The 15230-nt window shown below is 38.8% G+C and overlaps 2 protein-coding genes across 2 annotated transcripts; one reads left to right on the top strand and one right to left on the bottom strand.

The window, feature by feature from the left end:
- Nucleotides 1-3970: 3970 nt before the first annotated feature.
- Nucleotides 3971-10524, top strand: LOC147508000 (RNI-like superfamily protein). Its single transcript, XM_086596659.1, has 4 exons — nucleotides 3971-5825; nucleotides 5897-5960; nucleotides 7596-7720; nucleotides 8647-10524. Exons 1-4 carry the CDS (start codon nucleotides 4059-4061, stop codon nucleotides 10390-10392), a joined length of 3702 nt encoding a protein of 1233 aa, XP_086452785.1. The 5' UTR covers nucleotides 3971-4058; the 3' UTR covers nucleotides 10393-10524.
- Nucleotides 10525-11708: 1184 nt separating this feature from the next.
- LOC147507999 (transmembrane 9 superfamily member 11) lies at nucleotides 11709-14635 on the bottom strand. Its single transcript, XM_086600619.1, has 2 exons — nucleotides 14142-14635; nucleotides 11709-13982 (listed from the first exon to the last, which is right to left on the bottom strand). Exon 2 carries the CDS (start codon nucleotides 13968-13970, stop codon nucleotides 12003-12005), a length of 1968 nt encoding a protein of 655 aa, XP_086456745.1. The 5' UTR covers nucleotides 13971-13982; nucleotides 14142-14635; the 3' UTR covers nucleotides 11709-12002.
- Nucleotides 14636-15230: the final 595 nt, after the last annotated feature.

Below are 15230 nucleotides of genomic sequence, written 5' to 3'. Positions count from 1 at the left end.
AACATAAAGCTCGTAATTGATGGCATGGTCCAGGTACTCACCTCTGTTTATTTTGTGCCGGAATTGAAGAATAATTTGCTTAGTGTGGGGCAATTACAACAAAGGGGGTTAACTATCTTGATCAAGGATGATACGTGTAAGATTTACCATCTTATGAAAGGGCTTATTATGAAGTTAGATATGTCTGCAAATAAAATGTTTGCTGTGTTGGCCTCTGTGAAAGATGACGTTTCAGGTGCACTACATTCTTGTCTTCAAGCTGTTACAGAAAAAGAGGTGCAGCTGTGGCATTCAAGGCTCGGTCATCTAAGTCCAAAAGGTATGAGGACTTTGGGCTACAAGAAAATGGTGAATGGCATGCCGAGACTCAGTGCTCCTTCTAAAGTATGTGAAGTTTGTATGAAAGGGAAGCAACACAGAGAGGCTATTCCGAGAAAAAGTTTGTGGAGAGCAACAAAGGGTTGCAGATTTGGTTCACAATTGACATTTGTGGACCTATCACGCCAATCTCACATGGTGGAAAAAGGTACATAATCAATTTTATTGATGATTATAGCCGGAAGACATGGTCATATTTCTTACAAGAAAAGTCAGAAGCTCTTAACATATTCAAAAGGTTTCGTGCATTAGTAGAAAAAGAAAGTGGAGAAGCAATCACTTGTTTGCGCACAGATAGGGGTGGTGAGTACACTTCCAAGGAGTTTCAGGAGTATTGCAATGAGAATGGAATAGCAAGACAGCTGACTGCTGCCTACACGCCTCAGCAGAACGGCGTGGCCGAGAGGAAGAATCGTACGGTCATGGAGATGGTGAGATGTATGCTGATAGGGAAGTCCATTCCCAAGGAGTTCTGGCCGGAAGCAGCAAATTATGCCATTCACATTCTTAACAGAAGTCCATCAGCTGCCGTGAAGGATGTAACTCCAGAAGAAGCATGGAGTGGCAACAAACCTTCGGTAGACCACATCAGAGTTTTCGGAAGCATAGGCTATGTTCATATACCAGAGGTAAAAAGAACAAAGTTGGATGACAAGAGCATCAAATGCATTATGTTGGGAGTAAGCGGAGAATCAAAGGCGTATCGACTTTTTAACCCAAAAACAGAAAAGATTTTGATTAGCAAGGATGTGCGGTTTGCGGAGGCAGAGCAGTGGGATTGGAAGCAGAACAAGGGCAAGATGGAACAAGATGTTTTTGAATGGGGAGAAGACTCAGTCCAACAAGTTCAAGCAAATGATGAAGAAATAGGTGTAGACGAAGAAGAACAAGCAGAGGTCACTCCACCTTTAAATGGAGCAAATCATGAAGAGAACGAGAGCTCGGTTCCAGGGAGGATCAGGCGTCAACCAATATGGATGCAAGATTATGAGTTAGGGGCTGGTGTGTCCGAAGAAGAGCACGAGGAGCAGAGCTTTGTAATGTTCACAGCCTCTGAAGATCCTGAGTCCTTTGAGGAGGCAGTGAAGAGTTCCAAGTGGAGAGAAGCTATGAAGAAGGAAATAGAGGCCATATAAGAAAACAACACTTGGGAGCTTACAACCTTACCTGCAGGAGCTAAGAAAATCGGTGTGAAGTGGGTTTTTAAAAAAAAACTCAATGAAAAAGGAGAGGTGGACAAATTTAAGGCACGTCTCGTGGCAAAAGGTTATTCACAGAAGCAAGGAGTCGATTTCAATGAAGTGTTTGCACCAGTGGCTAGATGGGATACTATTCGTGTCATATTGGCACTAGCTGCTCAAAAGGGTTGGAATGTGTTTCAGTTGGACGTCAAGAGTGCATTTTTGCACGGTGAGCTGCTTGAAGACGTATATGTAGATCAACCAAGGGCTTTTGAGCATAACGGAGCAGAGGACAAGGTATACAAGCTTCGAAGAGCGCTATATGGGCTCAAACAAGCCCCTCGGGCTTGGTATAGCAGGATTGAGAAATATTTTGCAAAGGAAGGCTTTGAAAAGTGCTACTGTGAGCACACCTTGTTCGTGAAGAGAGGAAATGGAGGCTGCATTCTTATTGTAAGTCTCTACGTTGATGATCTTATATTTATTGGAAATAGTGAAGTTATGATTGATCAGTTTAAGAAATCGATGATGAATGAGTTTGCCATGACTGATCTTGGAAAAATGAAGTACTTTCTTGGGGTGGAAGTTGTGCAAGGAGAGAAGGGCATATTTTTTAATCAAACCAAGTATGCTAATGAGGTACTGGGTAGGTTTGAAATGTATGATTGCAATGCTGTGAAAAATCCAATTGTTCCAGGCTGCAGACTATCGAAAAATGATGGAAGTGGTGTTGTTGATGCTACTAATTTCAAGCAGTTGGTGGGAAGCCTTCGATATTTGACAGCCACAAGGCCAGACTTGATGTTCTCGGTGAATTTGGTCAGTAGATACATGGAACAACCAACCGCCACTCATCTTCGGCAAAAGAAAAAGAATTTTAAGGTATGTGAAGGGAACTTTGGAGTTTGGAATTGCATATAAGAAGGGAGGAGATGAAGAGCTAGTGGGATATGCGCATGGTGATTACGCTTAGTGATGTGGATGATAGAAAAAGCACTTTGGGCTTTATCTATCTCTGGGGGGAGGAGGAGTTGTGTCTTGGGCTTCCAAGAAGCAACACCGTGGTAACTCTATCAACAACCGAGGCAGAATTCATTGCAGCAGACTTCTTGCGGCTTGCCAAGGTGTGTGGTGAGGAGAGTCCTTGAGAAAATTGGGCATGTTCAAGGTAAATGCACTACAATTTCTTGTGATAATAGTTCTACTATTAAGTTGTCAAAGAATTTAGTTTTCCATGGGAGGAGCAAACATATTCATGTTAGATATCACTTTTTGCATGAGCTTTCAAATGAAGGAACTGTAGAACTTGTGTAATCGGCCCTACTCAAGAACAAGTTTCGATATTATGACGAAGCCACTTAAACCTGGAAGCATTTTTGAAACTTCGGGGGATGAGATGGGGGTCCGCTCAAGGAAGAAGTAAAACCGATTGCATTAGTGCAATGCGGTTTAAAGGGAGGAATTGTTGGCGTTGTAGTTGTTTTGTCGACTTGGTCTTCCTGGTTTAAAGGGAGTGTAGCTAATGTAGTTAGAGTTTGAACATTTCTACTTGGTAATAGGCCTCAATACCCACGATTAGGAGTTGGTTGCATCGTGGAGTCTTTATGTTTATCTTGTTTGTAAAATGCCTATAAAAGGCTAGTTGGTTTCAATAATAAGATAGTTCCAATACTTGTCGTTTTCTTTAGTTCTTTGCTGCTATCTTAACATTTTTAGAGTACAAGTATGCAAACCATGCTGCGCATTGGTTTTTTTTCCCCCTAAAGTCTTAAAGTCTTAAAACCCGTCTCTCGAGTTCGATAATTAACATGATTTTTTTGGATTCTAATTGTAATTATGTAGGGCTAAAATTTTTTAATAGGGAATAATATATTTTTTTAAATTATTAATAAATAATTATGTAATTTAAGAAATTGGAGATAATTATAAAGGTTTTTCTAAATTATTAATAAAAGAGAGCTTGTTCTAATATTAGCTAGAGAAATTGGAGATAATTATATAATTTAAGTGATATTAGAGAGATTTTTCTAAATTATTAATAAATAGGGAGTTTGTTCTAATTTTTGTGAGGTAGGTGTTTCGAAATTGAACAATTATGGAGATTACAAATTGCCTACTCTACAGTGGAGAGGGGTTCCTAAATATCCAGCTATCATATAGTGACAAGTAGAATACAAATTTGTCGTATTGTATTTCGTTTGTGAAATCCGACCAGGTGTGTTTTCTGTAAAATTACTTGCATTTTGGTGTTGGCCTTGAATTCAGCTGGCATGCAAACTCGAGCTCGGTTTGGGCTGAATATGGGCTGATTTTGTGCAAACCGGGCAACTCGTGTATATTTTTGGGCTCGTTTAAAAAACGTGAGCTGACTGACTTGAATACCAAGCCAGAGTAGATTTAGAGACTCTGAGTAGATTTAGAATTTAGAAACACTTCCTTCAAACCCTAAATTTAGTTTTCCGAATCCCCAATTAGTTACATACGAAGAGAAAAAAAAGAATGTCGAAAGAGAGATGTTGTTGTTGGGATGATCTACCAACCGAGTGTTGGGAATTAATTTTTACTCGTTTCAACATACGAAACATCGAGCTCGAATTACTTTCATTAGTCTGCAAACGTTTTCTTCTCATCACAAACCTTGTCCGTTTCACACTATCAATCACTGAACCAACTATCCTGTTTCACAAATCAATTTCTAAACTTTTTCAAAGATTCTCCAATCTTAAACGAATCAATTTAGTTGATTTTGGAGGCAATGTAGACCAAGTTATTCAAGAAATCGTTGATTCCGACTTAACTCTGGAAGCTTTAGATTTGTCAAAGCTTCGGAAAACTATGGAAGGGAATTGGAACAAGTTAGGAGTAAAGATGAGTAAGAGTTTAAAGACTCTTATCTTTTCGAAAGCAAAAACTTTCGTTAGTGATATGGATTTAAGCGCACTCGCACTTGCTTTCCCGAATTTGGAAGAAGTCGATATCAGTTGTCCGCAAAGAGATTTTGAGTCTCTGATAAATGAAGGTTGGGGTCCTTTGTCTTCCTATACTATAACAGATAATGGAATTAAAGTTTTAGCTTTGAATCTTAGAAATCTCCGTAAGATTAATTTATCTGGTCTCCGTTGGGTGTCGGATAAATCTCTTGGTGTTCTTTCAGAAAAATGTGAACGTTTGAGTGAACTCATAGTTATAGATAAAACTCTTACAACTGCGAATGGTGTTAGTACTTTTATTCATAACAATCCTAATATAGTTTCCTTGTTATGGAATGATGCTTCGGTAACATCACATCACCGTGAGAAATATCCTACTTTACCTATTGAGAAAGCCTTTGTTCGTGTCAAATCTTTGAGAGATTTTAGTTTCTCCAAGACGAAAATCTCAAAGGAGCTACTGTTGTCGATGAGAGAAGCTAATCTTCCATTAGAAAAGTTTTCACTGTCGTATTGCACTGGTTTAAGATTCACTTTTATATCTTCTTTTCTGAGGAAATACCAGTATTTGAAATGTTTACATCTTGAGCAATTGGTTTTTCTCACCGATCAGTACATGGAGCGTTTGTCTCCTTATCTCCGCGATCTCACATTGATAAGCCTTAACTCTTGCTTTCAGTTGACCATCTCAACTTTCTACACCATAGTAACGAATTGTACTTGTATTGAAGAAATTCATATGGAGAATACTTCTCTTGGGAATGGGAATAAAACTTTGTATTTAGAACCCAAAATAAACTCCAGAATTCGGACTCTGGTATTTTCTAGGAATCAAGTTCTCGATGATGGCTGTTTAAGGGAATTAGTGTCTGTTTGCCCGAACTTGATATCACTTGATGTAAGCAGTTGTTTAAAAATTACAGAACATGGACTGGAGGAAGTTAGTAAATGTTGCAGCAATTTATGCGTATTAGATGTAAGTATTTGTCGGGGCCTTACAAATTTTGGGGCATTGGAGTTCTCCAAATTGAAAACTATACAAGCGAAGTGGTCAGGATTAAACGACGAAGGGCTTTTGAGGATTGGAAACAGTTGCCGTGAGCTCCTATGCCTGAATTTGAAGGGTTGTTCAGCAATATCTGATGTAGGAGTGAAGGATGTTGTTTGGAAATGCAAGAGATTGAGGGAGGTCAGCTTGAAAGGTTGTGATCGTGTTAATGCTGGTGTGGTGTCTTGGATGGTGTTTTCAAGGCCGACGTTGAGGAAGATAATTCCACCTCGTGGTTTTGTCCCCACTGAAACGGAAAGGGATTTGTTCCTGCAGCATGGGTGTATGGTTTATAACAGCTAGATTTTCTTCAAGTGTTTCTTTCGAAATTAGTAATACTGTTTTGGTTTCTTTCTTAGAGAAGCAATTGGATTAGAATGAGGGAAGCTGTCTATTACTTTTGTTCGCAAGTGCTTCAGCAAGGTGTTCTTAGATGTATTGCATCAAATGTTTCTTTGGTTTCGCATAAGCTGCTAGAACTTTATGAAAATATTATTTATCTTTTTTCAGTATTGTTTGTCTAGAATTGTGTTTTTTTTTTAAATTGATATACAATGAGTATATGCATTATAAGTGTAATGTGGTAAAATTGGAATAATTGGCAGTGGTCATATTGTAATAAAAATTAGAATGACGAATTATTTAAACAGGTTAGCTATCCGAAATCAGCATTTAGACACACAGGTGCGATATAGCAAATTTCTTCTGATACTTCAGTTCTATGTGTCTAAGACTTGGCTCATTAATTTGTGATGCCTTAAAGCTCTTAACGTTGTAGATGGCTTAACTTATGTAGAGGAACATCTGCATTAGCAAAAATTTACAGTACGGTACAAGGTCTTTGTGTGTGCCACCATTGGAAGAAAGAATCAATAGAAGATTTGAAGCCAGAGATGTTAGTAAAAATGTAAAATGGTGATGTCTCGCATGAAAAGTTATATATATGGAAGGAAAGTAGATGATATAGCAGATTATGTAGCAATTAGAGTACTTGCAATAAGATTGGAGCTCATTTCAAGTACAAGCAGAAGCAGGTGCCGACTAGCAAAGTCGGTAAAACTTTTGGGTGATGATACCAGAGGTCTGGGGCTCGAATCCGGCCAGCATCAAAGAGTTACTGACTGTCCTCATTTAAAAACAGACTTGCCAATCAAAAAAAAAAGAGGGTACAAGCAGAAGCAGGCTATACAAGGTTAGTGGTTCCCTCTATACCAGAAATTGTAAAGCCAGAAATTGTAAAGTTGAACTGTGATGGTTAAATGAGTAACAATGGAGTTGGTTATGGAGGCTCAATTTTTATTTGCTTACTCAGATGGAGGTATTATCAAGTCTGTTATTTCAAGATCTTAAAAGCCATTGAAGTTGGTATTGCTGAATGTATTGCTTTGTACTAAACAAAAGTTATGGCATCTTCCGACTACATGAGGGCTATCCAATTTCTAAATGGCCGGTATTGAAGCTAGCACTTGGACATTGTTGCTGCGACTGGAATTCATGCAAACAGACTAGTCGAAATGTCTTTTATGCATGGTTACAGAGAACTGAAGGGCTGCTGCTGATCATCTTGCCAGGCTTCTATTTCCTGTAATGAAGAACCTTATATGTTTCATACTTTCATCCCTCCTCAATGTAATGTGCTTAATGATATTATTGAGGAAGATGTAACAAACACTTATTTGAGAAGTTAATACAGGTGGAGCTCAGTCTAACCTCAGCATCTTTTCTAAAGAAGAAAAGATCTTCAAGTCAAATTTCAATATTCTCAAGTCACAACAACTTCACATTGTAGAGGTGAAAAGTTTCTGCACTATATCATATCATCAGATGTGTTGTATTTGGTTAGAAATTGACTCCTATGAGCTGCTTTTTGGTCAAATGCCATGAGACAAACTATGATCTACTAAGAAACCATTTCTAACTGCATAACTAGCAAGTGTTGAGTAGACTATAGATCTGTCATATATGTTGCTTTTCACTTGTGAAATCTGAGCAGGTCTTTCTGAAAAAAAAAATACTAGCACTTTGGTCTATGTGGTGTGATACACTGGTGTAACAAAGGAGTGCAGTTATATGGCCTTGAAATCAGCTGGTCTGGTCTTTATGCTAAACGCAAAGCTGCTATCAAGTTAGAGGATAATGAGATCAGATACTATGGCCTTATGGGCATTCCATATTGGCTTTTGGTAAAAAAATCTTGGGTTAAACAATAAAGAGCTTAGGGAATTGAAGTAAATAATGAGTTGAACAATTAAACTACGATGCTTGTATGGGTGGCTTCCCTGTAGCATTTGTTTTGATATCATGTAGTTTCGTTGCTTCAGCGAAAATAGCTCTGTCCATCACAATCCTAGAACAACCACAGAGACCATTAGTCAACAAGTTAACAATTAAACGTCTACATGGAGATTGATGATTTTTCATTAGTTCTCCAGTAGGGTGTAGATTGGAAATCTGGTTATAGATTTCTATGCTGGAAATTTCCTAATCACATTTGCAGGTGCTTTGCTGTTTGCTGATGAAGCCTCCGTAGCTGAACTTTGACACCACTTATTGTCAAAGGATTTACAAAGTAGTCTGTATTTTGAATATTCTGAAAATAGGACATAGAATTCCCACAAGTAAGAACTGGTGTCTGGAGAACAGGACATAGAAATAGACTCTGATTGTTTATCCATTTTCGGGTATTTGTTTTTGTCGCTAAGTTCATATATATTAAGAGAGCTGAGAGAGGGAAGGAGAGATCAGTTTATTCTGATTTAAGACGAGTTCCAATAGATTTACCACCAAAGGGTCACAGTACAAGACTTTGTGTACACTTAATTTCAAAGTACAGGGTTCAGGGTTCAGGGTTAACTTTAAACGGTGACTAAGCTATATGCTGCCATTTGTCCTCAAATGATTATGAAATCATCGCCTGCTCGTCTTTTTCCAATGAATAACAACATAAGCTAGACAACAAATGATCATATACACTATACATTAAACCAGTTTTCTCAATAGGAGGTACATTTTTCATGTAAAGCAGATATGGTCTACACCCTTCATAGATAACACAGATAGTAAACTCTTCACTGAATTATCTTGGTTCATTTTTTCAATTCTGAATTGATTTGCGACTTCCATTTGGAGCAAAATGGCTGAAAAGAGATCTTGGGATTACCTACCAGACGACTGTTGGGAATTGGTTGTTGATCGTCTCAATCAGCAAGATCATCATACTAGACACTTAAAATCCGTTTCATTAGTCTGCAAGAGACTTCTTTCAATGACGAATTATCGTCTATCCAGGTTAACTATCAATGATCCAATGATTCATGTAAACCGATCTGTTTCTGGCCTTCTTCATAGGTTTCACCGGCTTAAACATTTAGATTTTGTCGACTTTAATGGTGACCTCAATCGAGTTATACTAGAAATAGCTGCCTCTGACTTGAGTCTGGAAGCTTTAAATTTGTCTAAACAGGGAAGAATTCCAGCGGAGAGTTTAAAGAAGTTGGGAATGAGGATGAGCAAGAGTCTGAAGATTCTTATCTGTTCAAGACTTTTATGTTTATTTGGAGATGTTGATCTTAGTGCAATTGCGCTTTCTTTTCCCTACTTAGAAGAACTCGATATCAGTTATCCGCAAAGAAGTTATATAACAGATGGAGGAATCAAAGGCTTAGCTTCGAGTCTTCGAAAGCTCCGTAAACTTAACATTTCTGGCAACAAGGGAGTAAGTGATCATTCTCTTACTATTATTGTGAAGAAATGTGAAGTTTTAAGCGAAATCACAGCTCTAGATTGCGCTCATATAACTGAGGATGCAATCAGTAATGTCATTCGTGAGAATCCTAATATTGTTTCATTGACCCTGAGTGGAAATAGACGCTTTGCGTCTGTTCCTACCTTGCCTATCAACACTTCCTGCTGGTGTGCAAAAGCTTTACGCGTTTTCATTCTCTCTGGAATGACTATTTCGGACAAACTTCTTTTGTCAATCGAAGAAGCCAATATTCCATTACAGAAGCTTGCATTGGCCCATTGCAATGGTTTTACATCTTCTGCACTTTCTTCGCTTTTGAGCAAGTACCAATCTTTGAAGTATTTAGATCTAGAGAGATCAAACTTCCTCACTGATCGTTACATGGAAAGTTTGTCCCCATATTTTCAGAATCTTACCTTCATTAGTGTTAACTCTTGCTCTAAATTAACTGTTCACACTTTCTACACCTTGGCGACAAACTGTTTTGATTTAGAGGAAATACAAATGGAGAGAACAGGTCTTGGGAATGAAACTTCACCTGTTGTTCTTACGAAAAATTCTAAAATCCGGTCTCTGAAAATTGCTGGAAATATATCTCTTCACGATGAGACTTTAACGAAATTAGTGTCGGTTTGCCCCAACTTGATATCACTGGATGTAAGCCATTGTTTTAACATTACAGAACATGGCATTAAGGAAAGTGGAAGAACCTGCAGCAAGATACGTGAGTTGAAGGTGAACTCGTGTCTACAAGTTAAAATTATCGGAACACTGGAGTTTCCCAAGTTGGAAGTGTTACAAGCAAGGAGATCAGGAATAAATGATGAAGAGTTGTCAAGGATTGGAAGGTATTGTACTGAGCTTCTCTGCTTGGATTTGGAGGGTTGTTTCACGGTGTCTGATAGAGGACTGAAGGAAGTGGTGGGGAAGTGCAAGAGATTGAGAGAGTTGAACTTGAAAGACTGTCGTAGAGTAAATGTTTATATTGCGGATTGGATGGTGCTTTCAAGACCATCACTGAGGAAGATAATTCTCACTCCTGGTTTCGATCTCACTGAGAAGCGGAAGGATTTGTACTGGGGCCTTGGGTGTATGATTTATAATAGCTAGCTAGTTTCTATTAATAGTGATTCCCTTGGTCTTTATCAATATGTTTATGTTTATGTTGTCCATGTGTGCTTGAACTCAGCGTCTCAGCTGTGATGATATGGTTGGTATGAAATATGAATTGCTTGTTTGTTGTACGTATGTATAAGCTGCATCTTCACATACAAAATGGTATGATAGACTTATAGAAGCTTAGACACTACCTGCCCCATTCGTTGCTGAGTAAAGAGAGTTTGGGTCAATTCCCCTCTGGAAACAGACATGCAATCGAACAACAGCGAATTTATGGTGGTAGAAAAGAGTTGGCAGCGTAGCAGTTATTTGCAGAAATTTCCGTACTTCTAATTTCCAGGCTCTTCGCCTGACCACAGCTGATGAACCCACGAAACTGAACTCTCATCCTTCGTAGTCAGAAGATCATGAAGTACTCTGCTTTCACTGCTACTCAGTGTATATATCATTAAAAACAATAGATCAATTGTCAGTTTCCGTAGCTAGTGGCACATTTCAATTATTCCTAATGACGTTTTGGATCTTCTTGTCTCCCATTCGGCAGTACAACTTTTTTTCTATTGGTGGAATCAGCTTCTTGAATTGAGAGCTTCTGGATATGAGATTTCTAAGGTTTGTCTCAGACCATTTTTGTAAAGACTCGGATCTGTTCTATTCTGCTGTGCTGAGCCAAAACCAGGTCCTACTAAAATTAAGTTGGCTCCAGGCAATCAACATTCTCAGTTAAATTTCTCCAGGCTAGTTCTGGTCTCTAAAAATGGAATATAATGGACATGCGACTAGAGTCTGGTCAAATTCAGTAAGGATGTGAGGAGGGGTTACTCCCATGATGTGTACGGGGTGAATTCTTGTGCCAAGTTGTGGAGGTTGTAGAGATTCAACCTCTACGATAGAGTGTCTTTGCCCATGCACAGGATTGATCTTCACCAGATATTACATATGTCAGACTACACTCGCATATTGTCTCTTCCATGCAAATGCCAAGAGAACAGCATGCATTGTTTTATATGTAAAGTTGGGCTACAACTACTTATGCCTTGTCAATAATTCAGAAAATGGATAACAACTAAGCACTACAGCATTGTGTGTTTCAGAAAACAATGAACACCTTGTGCGTAATTCTGAACTGTGGCATTGGAGACTTTATATCTTAGTATCGTTACTATATTTGAGGTCCTTCCTAACAGACTGTCTGTCTGTCTCTCACAAGGTGTGCAGATACTGTACAACCATCCCACAAATATACTGTACAAAGAAGGCAAGTTCACAGAGAATAACTAGCAGGTAGAGATACCAAACAATAACACTTTATAAAATGAATATCAGATCTATTAATTCCAGAAATAAGTTCCACTGACAAAAGACAAACTGAAAACATGGTATATCAACTAGAACAACTATTTGCTTATTATCTAGTAAAGAACAATGAAAAATCATTTTAGGTTATTACCACCTTTAACAAGTTCCAAAACAAAAATAAACCAACTGATGGTCAGTAAGCAAATGAGAGAATGGTCTCTAGTGGACACGATGATTCTGCACTCTTCCTCAATAATCTCCGTATTTAATCTCGCAAGGATGTTTCCAAAGGCTTCAGTAGTTTAATCTAGCTTCACCGAAGAGAATAGATAGTGCACAAACCAGAACGAAGAAAGGAAGCCAACTGTACCCGTGGCAAGCATGATAGCTAGGACCATGAAGAGTGAGTAGCCTAGGTAGAGAGTAGCAGAGACAGGGCCACTCAAACTCTTAAGATCAAATACAAGGTAGTTTATGGAGTACAAGAAGATATAGATAGCAACAGAGCCAGAAGCAAAGAAGGATTTCCACCACCATCTCCAATCCTCCACACAAAGGTGCATATAAGTGAGGACAAGAGACACCTCAGCACAAACGACGACTAAGAGGATTAACACTATGAAGAGAAACCCAAAAACGTAGTAAACACGACCCATCCAAATGCTAGACATTATGAAGAAGAGCTCAATGAAGAGGGTTCCAAATGGCAGAGTCCCAGCTCCCAGAACCAACAACCAAGACGGGTATTTTTGTGCCGGGACTTCACGAGGGATTTGATTAGTTCGAACTGGAAACTCAATGTGGGGTGCCCTAGCTCCAAAATAGCCACCAACAAGGGTAAGGGGTACCGAGATGCAGAACCATAGTAACAGAAGAATAACAAATAGTGAGAACGGAATGGCACCCGTACTGTGGCTTCCCCAAAGAAGGAAATTCAGAGTAGTTAAAATCAGAAAAGAAATACCAGGGAAGAAGCATGCAGCCCTCCAAGCAACTGAAACCCACCCAGAGTTATCACCGCAGCCAATTGTCCTCCACATCCTAACAGCAACATAACCCGCTGCAATACCGAGTACCATGTAGAAGAATAGCATGCCACTGATAAGTGTGCCGCGAGATGCAGGTGACATGAACCCAAGGGCAGCAAACATGATAGTCACCACTGCCATTCCAAGTATCTGAACACCATCCCCAACCATAACACACAGGAGGGATGCATTGGTAGGAGCTCTGAACACATCCCCAACAACAAGCTTCCACCCAGATAACTCTTCATTCATCTGCGCCTGAGCCTCCTTGTCAAGCTCCTCATACCGCGTCAGATCTCTTCTAACAGTCCTCAAAAAGATTACAAGAACAATTCCAGCAAGGAATGTGATCACCATCAGAGAATTCAGAATTGAAAACCAGTGGACCTTGGAGCCTTCCATTTTCAAATACGCATCCCACCTTGACGGCCACTTGACATCGCTCTCCTCAAATGAGACGTCGTACGTGTACACCACAGGCTGGCCTTCCTTAACAACCATTCCCACATTATCACAATTAATACCAGCCGGGTACTTCTCATACATTTTGAGGTTCCTTGCAGATTCGGGATTATGCTGTACACTGCAAGGTACCACCTCAAACCCAACAACCATATAACCAGGAACATCTGATCCAGGCTTCTCAAAAGTAGGAATCACTTCCGCAGCATCTCCAGTTCCCATAACCCTAGCCACATTACTGTCCTCATACTTATGAACCAAAACCTTAAACTTCAAATGATTAAACACATAGTACAAACCCTGATCCTTAATCCCAACCGGATAACCAGTCCACCTAAGAAAATAACCTTCTTTCCTAGTATACCTTATCGCCGGCAAATTATCAAGAAGCAAATTCACCTGATACATCTCATCAATCCTTTCCTTCAAAATCTTGAAATCATTGGCATTCAAAGGATCAGACCGACACACAAAAAGGTTGGTCTCATTCGTGTACATTTTGAACTCATAAGGCGAATTCTCAATCCTATCACCCATCAAAAGCTCACCAAGATTCTCAGCACTATCCTTAATACCATCCAAAGGCTTGCACAGAGGAAGACTATAATAACTATAAGGTATTTCTGTATCAATTGAAGTCAAAGAATTCACTTTCACATATAACTTATCACCCACTTCATATTTATGTGGATAACTACCAGGCAAATAAAACCCATCTCCAGATTGAATAATCAGACAAGAAATCAACACCCAAATCCCAAAATCTCTTGCAAATCCCATTTTTAATCAGATCTGAAACAAGCCCCAGTATTGAAATCAGTTGAATAGCCTAAATTTATATGCTTTACAACATGGGTATTGTCTGTTTAACAGATCTAGATCGATATAACATGAAATTTATTATAACAGGCAAGACAAAACATCAAAAAATGTGAGTGAATAAAGTTATACCTGTTAGTGTAGAGACATGGAAAGTGATGAATCAGATTTGAGGAGATTTACGTGATTGTTGAACAAAGTTTTTTATAGTTTTTTTAATGGCCACCTTGACTATTATTTGGTTAATTGACTAAAATGTCCTTCAATATATCTGAATAGATCTAGATCTATGGCTTAGGGGGTCGTAGTCACGTTCAATATACTTCAAAAAAATATAGCATAGCTTAAACCTTAAGTTGGAAGGATCAAGGATTACCCTACTAGGAAGCTTATATGAACCGCAACAAAAGGTCAAATTGAGAATAAGTATTTGGGGGCATATAAAAAGTCATGTCTCATTCTCATCTCCAAATTGTTTTTTTTTTTTTGCTAAAGATCGCATACATGATTCTAACTAATCAGGGTCTGCAAGTTTACTAATTTCCCTAACACTCTTCTCAGATGTGACATGCTCATCACTTGTGATACTGGATGAAAGCAAAATTCCAACCAAATGAGCTGTACATTGACAAATTCATTGCCTGCTTAGCTTTAGCTATTTCCTATTTCTGTTGGGTGATCCTACCTGAAAGGGTTTGTTAGAATAACTGAACAATTATCACGAAAGCTTCATTCATTGCTTGCAGAAATGGGAGTATGGGACTATTTAATTGATTACGTGCATTTGTTTTCTGTTATATATAAACCAGGTGCAATTGTACTAATATTGTCTTGGCTAAATTCACTTCCATGTTCCAAATGGTAGTATTTTAAGTTTTGATACAGCTAAAGTGCATTGTTTACTTGCAAGGTACATTTTCTCAACGTTGGGGCAGGGTCGTGGATTCTTAGAGTGGAAGGCGACACTCGAAGGTGTACGAGTTTGAACTTAGTAGTGCATAGAGCCCAGAATGTTATGTGCTACTTGGTAAAATAATTCAACTCAGGAGCAGTAGAGCACTTGTTAAATAATACTTACGAAGTTATTACGAGTTTAGGAAGTTGAGGGACTCTTTCTATGGTAAAATTAGCTTACTACAATCATTTGCAACAACAGTTGAGATTGCACTTGCTCTGGCGGAGATCTGATGAATTAAGAAATTTACCACCTTCTCACCACAG

This window comes from Coptis chinensis, chromosome 3 (genome assembly GCF_015680905.1).
Source record: "Coptis chinensis isolate HL-2020 chromosome 3, ASM1568090v1, whole genome shotgun sequence".
Taxonomy (NCBI): domain Eukaryota; kingdom Viridiplantae; phylum Streptophyta; class Magnoliopsida; order Ranunculales; family Ranunculaceae; genus Coptis; species Coptis chinensis.
The sequence above is the reverse complement of the archived record's forward strand: the minus strand, read 5'-3'. Positions and strand labels throughout refer to the sequence as shown.